The 12,255-nt window shown below is 48.1% G+C and overlaps 2 protein-coding genes across 4 annotated transcripts in view; one reads left to right on the top strand and one right to left on the bottom strand.

Moving 5' to 3' along the window:
• The window catches only part of WDHD1 (WD repeat and HMG-box DNA binding protein 1), a 31,039-nt gene extending 28,108 nt beyond the window's left edge, over positions 1-2,931 (bottom strand). For both annotated transcript variants that reach the window (XM_071559341.1, XM_071559340.1), the window contains exons 1-3: positions 2,920-2,931; positions 1,838-1,934; positions 111-222 (exon numbers count right to left, since the gene is read on the bottom strand). In XM_071559341.1, the coding sequence (XP_071415442.1) occupies positions 111-222; positions 1,838-1,914 (189 nt within the window). In that variant the 5' untranslated portion in view covers positions 1,915-1,934; positions 2,920-2,931. The remainder of the gene's footprint in view (positions 1-110; positions 223-1,837; positions 1,935-2,919) is intronic.
• Positions 2,932-3,005: 74 nt separating this feature from the next.
• On the top strand, positions 3,006-11,725 carry SOCS4 (suppressor of cytokine signaling 4). 2 transcript variants are annotated; one of them, XM_071559343.1, is made up of 3 exons: positions 3,006-3,119; positions 5,181-5,399; positions 9,883-11,725. In XM_071559343.1, exon 3 carries the CDS (start codon positions 9,982-9,984, stop codon positions 11,287-11,289), a length of 1,308 nt encoding a protein of 435 aa, XP_071415444.1. In that variant the 5' UTR covers positions 3,006-3,119; positions 5,181-5,399; positions 9,883-9,981; the 3' UTR covers positions 11,290-11,725. The 2 variants fall into 2 exon arrangements, with proteins under 2 accessions (XP_071415444.1, XP_071415443.1); XM_071559342.1 differs by lacking the exon at positions 5,181-5,399.
• The last annotated feature ends 530 nt before the right edge of the window (positions 11,726-12,255 follow it).

A 12,255-nucleotide genomic window follows, 5' to 3' on the forward strand; every position in this document is an offset into this window, starting at 1 on the left:
GTCAGAAATATTCTTGTTTAATGTTACCCACACAAGCAGCATCCCTGAGCTGGAAAATCCACAACCAGTAGGAAAATCCCACCTGTGAGGAGCTGTGTTAACAACAATACCTTTAGAGCACATGAGTAGGCCTTTTCTCCCACAGTGATGGACTTTGGATCATCGTCATCCAGGTTTTCCCAAATCCTCACATCTCCATCACTGCCACAAGTTACAATGAAGCTGTGGAAGGACACAGGATTTGTTACCACTGAGGAATGGGAAGGACAAGCACTGAAACTTCCAATCCTGAATGGAAACTGTCACTAAATTGTTCTTAAACTGAAACAGAACAATATCACAAGATACAGTGAATATCTACATTTATGGTGTCTGAGTAACTCATTAAAAACTGAGGAGCAAAAGTAGTAGCAGCACCTCAAGTCTGACAACCACCCACTCATCTGAACTGACCCTGAGACATCACCATCAATCCACTTTTTTCCAGGACTCAGAGTGGATTTTTCATAGGACTTAATTACCATTTAATTTCTTTTTAATAGTTTCAAAATTTCCTTTACAGCTGCTTACAAAGCTGAGGGCAAAAATGAAATTGTTCATGTAACTGAAGCTTCAAGCTTAACATGTAGGCCTGGGCCTACCAAACCCTTAAAAACTAATTAATATACAACTAAAGTTTACTGGAGATAAACTCCACAATTTTAGTGCAGAAAAGAAAAACCTGAAGTCACAGAACAAATATCAAAAAATTGCATGGGATGTTTTAATTAAGAGTATTGTGAATCTATAATCAAACCTTGCTTTTTTTTTGTTTGCAATCACTAAAAATTCTAATTAAACATCAAAATGTCACAGAGCCAGTGGTGAAGCTCTGATGTTGCTCCTTAGTTCTGTAAGGTCTGCAGTGGTCCCGTGGGATTTGGGATAGATGCCTGCATCCTTTTTGAAATATTTGGTTGTAATGGCAAATAAAGTTTTTTGTGGTTTCAAGGGATTGTTACTAGACTAACTCTTAACAGTAGCCTTTGCACCAAAGCCAGTGAACTAAAGAAAGGAATAAAATAATATGGATTTAAACCATAGTCAATATATATATTATCCCTTGAGTTAACTGTGAGGATTCTCAGTTTTTTGGTTTATCATTTAATCAGTAAAAAGGTAACAGTAAATATTTACTTTACATGTAGACATTCAAGAACTAGTAAAGAAGAAAAGATAGCAAGCCCAATATTGGATTCTTTCAACTCTATTTTTAATTTCCTAGTGCATACATAAGCATATTTACACCCACATCACACTGATTTCTGCTACATCCTATGAAGTCACTCTTACAAAGTGTGCATAGAGAGTATTTTTATATATTTGATACATACTATATATATATATGTGGGTATATATATGCTTACATTTAAGTTATAAATCAATCACTTCTAAACTCAGAGCACCAAAATACACCACACAGTGAGTTCTCAGCACAGCAAAATCCACAGGATTTCTTGGGCCATGCCAGGCCATAAATCCATGCCAGTATCTCCTGCAGCAGTGGCTGATACAGAATCATTAGAATCATTAAAGTTGGAAAAGTCCTCCACGATCATCAAGTCCAGCTGTTCTCCCAGCACTGTCAAGGCCACCACTGACCCATGTCCCCAAGTGCCACATCCACATGGCTTTTAAATCCTTCCAGGGATGGGGACTTTACCATTGCCCTGGGCAGCTGTGCCAGTGTCTGAACACCCTTTCAGTGAGGAAATTTTTCCTAATACCCAACTCCTGGGAAAGTACCAGACAGGAACAAGCCCATCCCTCCCGCAGCCTCCGGGGATGGGGCTGTTACCTCCCAGTGTCATCGAAGCAGACGTCGGTGTGTCCCTCGGTGTGGCCAAACCGCATCGGCTTCCGTGCCGAGGGCATCTTCGCTCCCACCTGCGTGTCTGTGGAGGGGGGAAAAAAGAGGAGAAATAACATTAAAGGAAAAGCTTTGGGAAGAGCTTCAGCTGCGGGGCTCAGGTGAGAGCTGCTGGGACACCCACAGAGCCAGACACCCATGGGGATGGGGACACCGAGGGGACAGGGGACACTGAGGGGATGGGGGACGACATGGGGATGGGGGACGACGAGGGGATGGGGGACGACGAGGGGATGGGGGACGACGAGGGGATGGAGTCATTGCAGGGATGGGGGCATTGAGGGCATGGAGGGGCAACACAGGGGATGGGGATACCCAGGGGACTGGAGACACCGAGAGGATGGGGACAACACCGGCATGGTGGACACCGAGGGCATGGGGTGGCAACACAGGGGATGAGGGCAACATGGGGATGGGGTCACTGAAGCCATGGGGGCAACACAGGGCATGGGGATACCCAGGGAACTGGGGTCACCGAGGGTTGGGGGGAACACCGAGGGATGGGGATATCGAGGCCATGGGGATACCCAGGGAACTGGGGACATGGAGGGTTGAGGAGGACACCGAGGGATGGGGATATCGAGGCCATGGGGATACCCAGGGAACTGGGGACACCGAGGGCATGATGGGGACGCGAAAGCCATGGGGATACCGAGGGCGTGGGGGATACACGGAGGGCATGGGTAGGACACCGAGGGCATGGGTAGGACACCGAGGGCAATGGCGGGGGGGGGGGGGGGGGGAACACCGAGGGCATGGATGGGACATCGAAGGCATGGGGATGCCCAGTGGGATGGGGACACCGGCCGGGATGGACACACGGGGCTACTGAGGCCCGGAGGGCCGCGGGGTGCCAGGGCCTGTCCCGTGGCCACCGCGGGCCGAGCTGAGCCGGGCCGGGCCGAGACCCAGTAGGGCCCCGCCGTTCCGTCCGGCTCCCCCTACTCCGCGGTGGATCCCGGTACCTCCCGGTGAGTCCGTGCCCTCCTCCGCACCCCATGCCCGCTCACCCCGGCCCCGCCGCCACTCGATCCTTCCCGCGCCCGCCGCGCCCCGCCCCGGGGCCGGGCCCGCTCCGTCAGCACCGGGGCGGGGCTGGGGCGGCCCCGGCAGCGATGGCGGCCGCGGGCTGAGGGGCCGCGGTGCAGCCGCCACCCGGCTGGGGACACGCCCGGGCCACAGAGGCGGCCCCCGGGGACGGCAGCGTGAGGTGGGCACCGGGGAGCGGTGGGGCCGAGGGGCGGCCGAGCGGGTGTGGGCACCGGCACGGAGGGCTCGGCGGCCGAGCCGCGCTCAGTCACGGCACGGGGGGTCGGTCCGGGGTGTCCTGGCACCGGGGGGTCTGTCCGGGGTCTCATCCCTCTCACCGGAGGACTCGGGAGCTCCTGTCACCGGGGGGACTCGGTCCAGGATATGATCCCTGTCATGGGGGGTGTCGGTCCAGGCTCTCATCCCTGTCACCGGAGCGCTCGGGAGCTCCTGTCACTGGGGGGCTTGGTCCGGAATCGTCTGTCACCGGGGGAACTCGAGTCGGAGTCTCATCCCTGTCCCCGAGAGGCTCAGTCCAGGCTCTGATCCCCGTTCCTGGGATGCTCAGTCCAGGCTCTGATCCCCGTTCCTGGGGGGCTCAGTCCAGGCTCTCATCCCCGTTCCTGGGGGGCTCAGTCCAGGCTCTCATCCCTGTCCCCGAGGGGTTCTGTCCAAGCTCTGATCCCTGTCTCCAGCGGATCTCGGTCCAGGCTCTCATCCCTGTCCTCGAGGGGTTCTGTCCAAGCTCTCATCCCTGTTTCCAGCGGATCTCGGTCCAGGCTCTCATCCCTGTCCCCGGGGGGCTCGGTCCAAGCTCTGATCCCTGTCCCCAGGGGGCTCGGTCCAGGCTCTGATTCCTGTCCCCGAGGGGTTCTGTCCAAGCTCTGATCCCTGTTTCCAGCGGATCTTGGTCCAGGCTCTGATCCCTGTCCCCGGGGGGCTCGATCCAGGCTCTGATCCCTGTCCCCGGCGCACTCGGTGCTCAGCAGGCGTTTGCTTTTCCTCTGGAAACCTCCACGCCCGATGTGTGTATCCCGACACATGTAGCACACATATATTCCCTGTATATCCATCTGTGTGTGTATTTAATGGCAGCCCCTCCAGAGGCTCAGGAACAGCAGGAAAAACCCCAAATGTGGGGCAGTGCCCTTCGCCCCCCCCCGCTTAGGCAGCACCCCCAAAACTGCGGGGGCTGCGCTCGCCCTGCTGTGGGATCAAACCCTGTGGAGATCGTTATGGTCATTATGGAATTCCTCTGGAATTACAGCCGTCCTGATGCGTGTGCGAGGTGGAGTTGACAGCGATTGTAGTCAGGCAGGTAGTGATTGCACTGCGAAAATCTCTAAGCTTGTTGGTTTGGGGGTTTTTTTGGCTGAAAAATAGGAAGAAAGCATCGCGGTGGGTTTCTTGAGGGATTAAAAATATTGCTAGAACTCAACACAGCTGAAATAAGGAGGAAAACAGCAGTTATGTTTTCTCTTTATGTAGCCTTAATGATCTTGCCCGGTTTATTCCTGCTTCTAAGAAAAAAATCGCTTCCAGGCAAAACCCTTTTATCTTCAATTTTGCTCTGCAGCGAAGTTATTGGTGGTTGGGGCCAGCAGAGTGATTTATTTGTATTGGAAATGTGGTTCTCTCTAACACTCACATTGTTGGTACTTTCATGAATGAGTAAGTGACAGGATTACAAAGCAGGCACGCTTCTGTAAGAAAAAAAATTATATATAAATGGCCAGATTTCATTATTAAACCTCATGGAAGCTGTGTAGAGACATGTTTTCCACGGGTGTAACCTACATATTTCAGCAAATCGTGATTTCTGGCGAGGATAATGTGTTCTAGAGAAATGATTCTGAGCTGAACCACTTATCAGATGAGTGGGAAGACCAAGCTATTCTTGCTGCAAGCCACTGCCTGGGCTGGAGGCAAATACATGGCAAATGTGTTTATTTTTCTTAATTGTTTTAATTTTTCAGAGGCTCTGATACAAACTGCACCTGAAGTATTTTACATTCGGTTTTCAGTAACAACTAAATTCCTTGTCTAGAGGTGCTGCCTGCTGGGATAACTCTTGGAATGGCATGGGAAAACTGAAGGGAGGTTTTCCAGGGTGTGACAGGATCAGGTGGTCACTTGGCCAAGGGACTGCGGGCCCTGTGGCTTTGTCACGTCCCAGGTGACACGGCAAAGTTATACTTTAAATCCGGTTGGGAACTCAGCGTGCTGCTGACTTGATTAATAGGTGTGAGTGGCTGCGAGCGAGCGGCAGGGCGGGAGCCGGGAATCGCTGCTCTCCTGCCGGGTTTCTGGGTGGAGCACCGAGTGTTGGTCATGGACCATAAAGCTTTGATGGATTTAGTGCTCCAGAGGCTGCTGCGGTTTCCCAAGCGCTGCGAGCATCTCGCCTTCCGCTCCAGAGTGGGAGATTGGATCAACCTTCGCATTTGTCACCTGCTTCCAGGTCAGTTCCACCTCCTGGGTGTGAATAAAACAGCCCCAGTGCTGGGGTGAGCTGGGCAGGGCCACATGTCCTGCTCCTCCTGCAGCTCTAGGGATAAATCAAGGGTATTTCCAAGGAAGAACTACTGTAGGTTACCATTGGCACCTTTAGAAAGTCACTTTCTTTTGTGTGTGGGTGATTATTGCTTTAATTTGCTGAAAAATTACCCTCTGTAGTCAGGTATTTTTGGACGGTATCATAAAGCCAAATAAAGTCCAGCTGAAGAAAAATAAGTTAAGACAGAGGAATTGAGATTTGTTGTTATCCACAACAGGTTGGGAAGGTCAGGTTTTAAAATGTGGTCTGATGGCCAAAATCTAATTGGGTAAAATTAATGAAAACAGCTTGTTACCAATGAGATTTTGTTTTAAAATAACTTTTATGGAAGTCGAAAGAAAAATCCCTCCAATTTATTGCAGCTTGCTCTTCTTTCTCAGGATTTTATCAGCTCTAGAATATCAACTTCTGTAACAATACCAGAATTGATTTATTGTTCTTTCTGAGTCAGTCTTTGTTTAGTTAGAGGCGTAACTCAGCGAGGCTTTGTGTCCCTGGACAGAAAACTTTCTAAGTACTTCCTTCATGAGAAAGCTTGTGCAGTGTGGGAGCACTGGAGAGGTGGTGGGACCTCCGCCCTTGGTTTTCAGTCATGCCATGGCTCCCCTGAGCCCACACTGGCAGGGATCCCACTCCCAGTGGGAGGGTGGGCTGGAGACCCTCCACCATCTGCTCCTCCATTATACCAAAAGGGAAGCAGCTTGATGAAGAGGACTTGAGTTTTTGGGCCACAGGGAAGGATCCAGCAGCTCAGGACATAAGTATCTAGTTAAAGCAGTTCAGCATTTAAGTATTTATTGAATAAATTAAAAAGGGGTCTGTCTATGCTTACGGTTTTGATTTTTCTGTTGGAGTTACTGAGTATTTGCCACTGATTTAATTAGACATGTGGTGAGGCTGTCTCTGCCTTATCACAGTTGTGGATTGCAGCCTACCCCTGGCTAGGAGGTAATATTGTTATTCCTCCAAACAGAGACTGGATATTGCTTTTAGTCTGGGCTTGAAGGCTTGGTGTTGAGGCACCAGCTCTTGAAAAAAAAAAAGGCGTTTTGTCTGCACACAAGAGAGAGGAACCTCTGAAGGAGGGAGGTGGGCACATCACAAAAGCACCAACAAAACCCACCCAAGCTCTCTGCCTGTCCCCAGGGACTGTGGCTGTGACAGTGCTGGGTAACCTTGGACATCAAGCCAGGTCCTGTGGCCTGAAGTGAACTCTGCTTATCCCTGCATGTTGCTTTATCTTGGCTGTTTCCTCAGGGGGAAGAGTTTCCAGCACAAGGGTTTTGTCAAATCTGCCGGCTTTGGAGATGCCTGAGGTGTCCCGGTGCAGGAGGCGGCTTTGGGAGGCAGGACACTGATAATACCTGCCCAGAGGGGCTGAGCACTGCGGTGTGTGAGCTGCACAGCGCTCGACTCCTCCATTTAACCTTGCCCTGTAGGGAAAAGTACACTCCTCCTTGCCTCTCTTTTATCCCTGCCCTCCTCCCCGGCTCTTCCAGCGGCGCTCTCGCCGTTAATGGATGTGCGTGGCATTTCCCTTGGACGTTGCAGTGAAAGGAAGAGCTGCTTTAGATGGATGGCCCCAAGTGGTAATAGAGCACTGAATGCCTCCCTGCCCTTTGTGCCTTTTCCTTTCAGACACTCTTAGTTATTTTGGGTCCCCATTTTACTGTGGGGCCATGAATCATGGAAGGGGTATGAAGGTGTGACCCCTTGTTCTAATGCCAAACACTGGGATGGGGTCACCTAAATATCTGTCCTGTGGCTGATGTTTTGGGAGGCAGCTCTTTTGCAAGCACACAGACATTTGTAACACATTTGGGAGGTTTGGTCTCCTGAGTCACAAGCTGACCCCTGTTCCTTCACACAGTTCAAACCTGGCTTTATTAGGATGACATCCCCTTTTTCTTCATTTACTCCCTGCTCTTTTCACAGCTCTGGTGCTCTGATAAGCAGTTCCTGCTTTGCCAAGGCAGAGCTGACTCCTGGGTTCCAGCAGCCCTCAAACCCCAGGGAAGCAGCTCTGGCTAATGGTGTGTGGCTTTACAGCATCACGTGCTGCTCCTCCAGCTTCACTTTCAGGGTTCAGGTGCCACTGATGATTTGTGACAGAAAAAAGGTACAAAGGAGAAGGTGGCTTTACAGTCACACACAGCATCAACCCAGAAATTCCATGAAACACTGAGCCTCTTTCAGCTGGAAGGCTGAAGTCAGGAAATAATGGGCCTTGCCAGCACTTCTGGGCTTTGTATGTTTTGCAGTTTTTAATTAAAAGCCCATATTCTGCATATTCTTATTCCTTGTATGGGTTGGATGAGCAGAGTGAGATAATTGAAGGTTTCAAAAGCAATTACAAACTGTCATATCCTAATTTTTAAGTACTTGACTTTGCAACCTCGGTGATGTCTCTCTGTCCAATTAAAAATCCCATACAGAGAGAGTTAATGTATTTTACTACAGGATGAATCTGAAATAACTTTTTGTCTTCAGTTATTTCAGATTATCAGCAGGGTAAATGAGATTGCCTCTCCCCCTCTATTTTAACTGTGAAGAAAATTCAGTGCTGCACTCTAGTTGTTTCTGAGTGAAAAATATCAATGTTCCAAAAGCAATCAATGAATTCTGGTCTAAATAAAGATGCTTTGAGTCTCATATACAAACGTTGCCTTTCTTCTGCCTTCATTGTGGCTTGCAATGCTTTCACTGAGAAGCAATTCACAAAATCCTTAGAGAAAAAATAAATCTTTAATTTTTGGTTTGTAATTGCTGGAATATGAGCCCAGTTCTGTGATTTCTCTTTGTACCAGCAAGGAACTATTCACCTACATTGCTCTAATGTAATTTTTTCCCCAGCACATTTGCAATATTTAATTCATCTTACCCTCATCCTACATTTCTGCATCTCCTCCCTTTTCCTTTCCCCCACTCAGCTCTCGGGTCTGTGGGTTTTAAATAAGGAATGCAACGTCAGGAACTGCTGGGTGAAAGTTCCATCTGGGCTGCATTTGGCCCCCGGATTGCCTGTGAGCCTTTTGGCACGGCTGTCTGGTTCTCTTACTGAGAGCAGAGGCTCCAACTCAGCCTGAGCAGCCCCAGGGGACCACAGAGAGGTTGTGTCATGCTGGCTAATCCTGATGATGAGAATGGATTGAATGGAGAGAGGAAGTGGATGCCCTTTTCTTTTCCTGCTTAGTATTTACCATGTCAATTAGTTGTGGAAAAAAAAAGGCGAAAATCCAAACCCTCCAAACAACACGACAGAAAACCCACAGCCAAAAAACCCTGGGTGGAACAGAGAAGCTTGTGAATGGTTTTGGTGGAAAAGCATCACAGAATCCTAGAATATCCTGACCGTGGATATTCATGATATGTCATGGATATGACATGATGGGAAATATTTCCACATCCTGCCATGCCTCAGGGAGGGTATAGAATCCATATCATATTGCTATGTATGTACCTTGAAAAAAATCCTTCTCTGTTTCATCTGAGTAATCAAAAGAGGAATTTTTAATCTTTTTTTCAAAGTGCAGCATTGAAAAGGAAACCTCTTATCTATTTGAGAATTCAATACACCTTTGGAAACAAAAGAAAATGAAATCAGCAAGCGTAGGTCTCAGAGCAATGCTGATTTTAATAATGTAAACTTCCTTCTCTAATGAGTAATAAGCAGTTCCATCTTTCACGGCCTTTTAAAATTGCTTTTAGTAAGGGACTGGATTGTTTTAATCCTTTTCAGTATGTAAAGCCCCAGATATTTCAATCCCTTGGGAGCTCAGTATTTCCTAGCTCCATTTGAAAAGGCAGAGGAAAACAGCTTTCAAAAACTGACGGAATCTGTGACTGATAAAATTTAGTTGTTTTTTTTTTTCTCATCCAGAAAGTGACCCAAAAGTGTCAGTTAAGAAAAAGATCTCTGGCATCCCACCCTGTGGATTAGTAGCAAACAGGCATATCATCTAGGTACAGTAGCTCTTTGTACTCTGACCTAGTTGTTTCTGTTCTGGTTTGTTCCTTCTTGAAAGGTTATTTGGAAGAGATGCAGAGTTTGCTCCATAAACAGCTGCAGAATTATCACCTGCCACGGGAAGGGTTTCCTTTTGGGATGGGCCCTGGCACAATGGGATTGCCAGCACCTAAACCACTCTGCTCTGCTGCGTGCTCAGAATGGATTCCCTAAAAACACATAAGATGGCTTATTCTGGAAGATGATTTTCCCAAGGGAGGGTTAACAGAGCTTTGTCCAGGATCAGGGTGGTGTTTTTGGGGGTGTGCTGGTGAATTCACTCTGATCACATCATCTTTACATGATCAGCAATTAATTGTGGCTGTTGTCCTGTATCCAGCTGCATGTGCATAACTGAGCCGTGTTTTCTCTTTCCCCCAGATATTTCCAGAAAGTGCCTCGAGGAAGCTTCCTTATGTAGAGAAACCCTACGAGAAGCACACTGCTCTTCCTGGCAACTTGTGAAGCAAAGCTGTCACAATGGCAGAAAATAAGGACAGCAGTGCTAAAAACGCAGATGTGAGACCCAAAAGCAGCCGGAGCAGAAGTGCTGACAGAAAGGATGGGTATGTCTGGAGTGGGAAGAAGCTTTCCTGGTCCAAAAAGAGCGAGCATTGTCCTGATGCCGAAACACCAAGTGCTGTGGGAAGAGCAGGGGCCAATTTAAAGAGCCAAGAGAGGAAATACAGCTGCTCGTCCATCGAGCTGGATCTCGACCGCTCCTGCGGCCACAGGTTTCTGGGTCGCTCTCTCAAACAGAAGCTGCAGGATGCTGTGGGCCAGTGCTTTCCCATAAAGAACTGCAGCAGCCGGCACTCGGGACTGCCCTCCAAGAGGAAGATCCATATCAGCGAGCTGATGCTGGATAAGTGTCCGTTCCCCCCGCGCTCCGAGCTGGCTTTCCGGTGGCACTTGATCAAAAGGCACACGGCCCCTATAAGCCCGAAAACAGAAGACTGGATAATTGCTGACTTGTCCCAGCACGAGGAAAGGGAGGATCAGCTGCGAGACGAGGAGGTTGCCAATGGGGGAATGGACTCTCCCTCCCCATCCTGTGACTTCACCGACAGCGGCTCCTCTCGGGGGGATCCCAGGTCTGAGCTGGCTACAGGGAAGGGCACAAGGAGCAGTAGGGAGGAGAGTGATATGGACTCCGACGACGAAGTTGTAACTCTGTGCACAAGTTCCAGAAAAAGAAACAAGCCCAAGTGGGAAACGGATGATGAGCTGCTACGGATGGAAACACCCCCGAAATACCACACGCAGATCGATTATGTCCACTGCCTGGTCCCAGACCTCCTCCAGATCAACAACAATCCCTGCTACTGGGGAGTCATGGATAAATATGCAGCAGAGGCGCTGCTGGAGGGAAAGCCAGAGGGAACATTCTTATTACGGGATTCTGCCCAGGAGGACTATTTGTTTTCCGTGAGCTTCAGGCGCTACAGCCGTTCCCTCCACGCGCGGATAGAGCAGTGGAACCACAACTTCAGCTTTGATGCCCACGACCCTTGTGTCTTCCATTCCCCCGACATCACTGGACTCCTAGAACACTACAAAGACCCGAGTTCCTGTATGTTCTTTGAACCACTTCTGTCCACTCCCCTGAACAGGACTTTTCCTTTCTCCCTCCAGCATATATGTAGAACAGTTATTTGCAACTGTACAACTTACGATGGTATCGATGCACTTCCCATCCCTCCCTCAGTGAAGCTGTATCTGAAGGAGTATCATTATAAGTCAAAAGTTAGAGTGCTCAGGATTGATGTACCAGAGCAGCAAAACTAGAAAATATTTTTGTGAAAGAAATTGTCTCTGAACAGTATGTTCAATCTTTTTTCCCTTCTAGTTTTTTTTTAAATAGTAATTCGATTATTTTTTCTCTTTTTCTGCAGATTATTTACCACCCAAACTAGTCTCTGTGTAAGGCTCTTTTTTCCAAATGTACTTTGAGTCTTCCCAGCTCCCTTTTTTAGAAATTATATTCATTGTGGGCTTTTGGTACTGCTCCCAGACTAGAGTTTTATGGAATTCCAGGTAGACTTTCTGGTATTTCTATAGATGGATAGATAGATCGGAAAACCCCTAAAAAATCAGTTTTGAACTTGATCTGTATTTTCTATTGTAGTTGACATGTGTTGCTGACATGTTTGAAATAATGCACTGTTAACTCAAGATTGACTCATCTGTATTTTCTGCATTTCTTTTAAAATGAGTGCTCTAACCCCTTTGTGTGTGTTTGTCTGTCTGTCCTCACACAGGACAGTAAATTCACCAGTCTATTTCTAACATTACTATTCCGAGCAAAATGAAGTTTGAAAGGGGATATGATCTTTCTATAAATACATCAGGGGACTAAATACCAGGGAGAAGAAAAACAATTCAAGTTAAGGACAACACTCAGTGCAGGAACAAACATGTACAAACTGGTCCTGGAAAGGTTTTGGTTGGAGAAGAGGAGGAAGGCTCCTCGTTGTCAGAGCTACAGGGATCTGGAACAGCTTTTCATTTTGTGTAATAGCAGTAAAAAGCAAACTGCTCATAAACTGGGATTTGATCATTGTCTGCAAGGGATAATGAAGTAGTTACTTATGATAGATGGAGCTTGGACTTGGAAACTCTGTTTCTGTGTTACTATTTCCTTGTATGAAATACCCAGTTTTCGCTACAGGAGCTGCTGCTGCTGGTTCAGTGATAAAGCCCAGGCTGGGAAGAAGATATTTGCCTAAAAATCTGCATATTAAACTATCTCAT

The sequence above is a fragment of the Pithys albifrons genome, chromosome 6, assembly GCF_047495875.1.
Source record: "Pithys albifrons albifrons isolate INPA30051 chromosome 6, PitAlb_v1, whole genome shotgun sequence".
NCBI classification, from domain to species: Eukaryota; Metazoa; Chordata; class Aves; order Passeriformes; family Thamnophilidae; genus Pithys; species Pithys albifrons.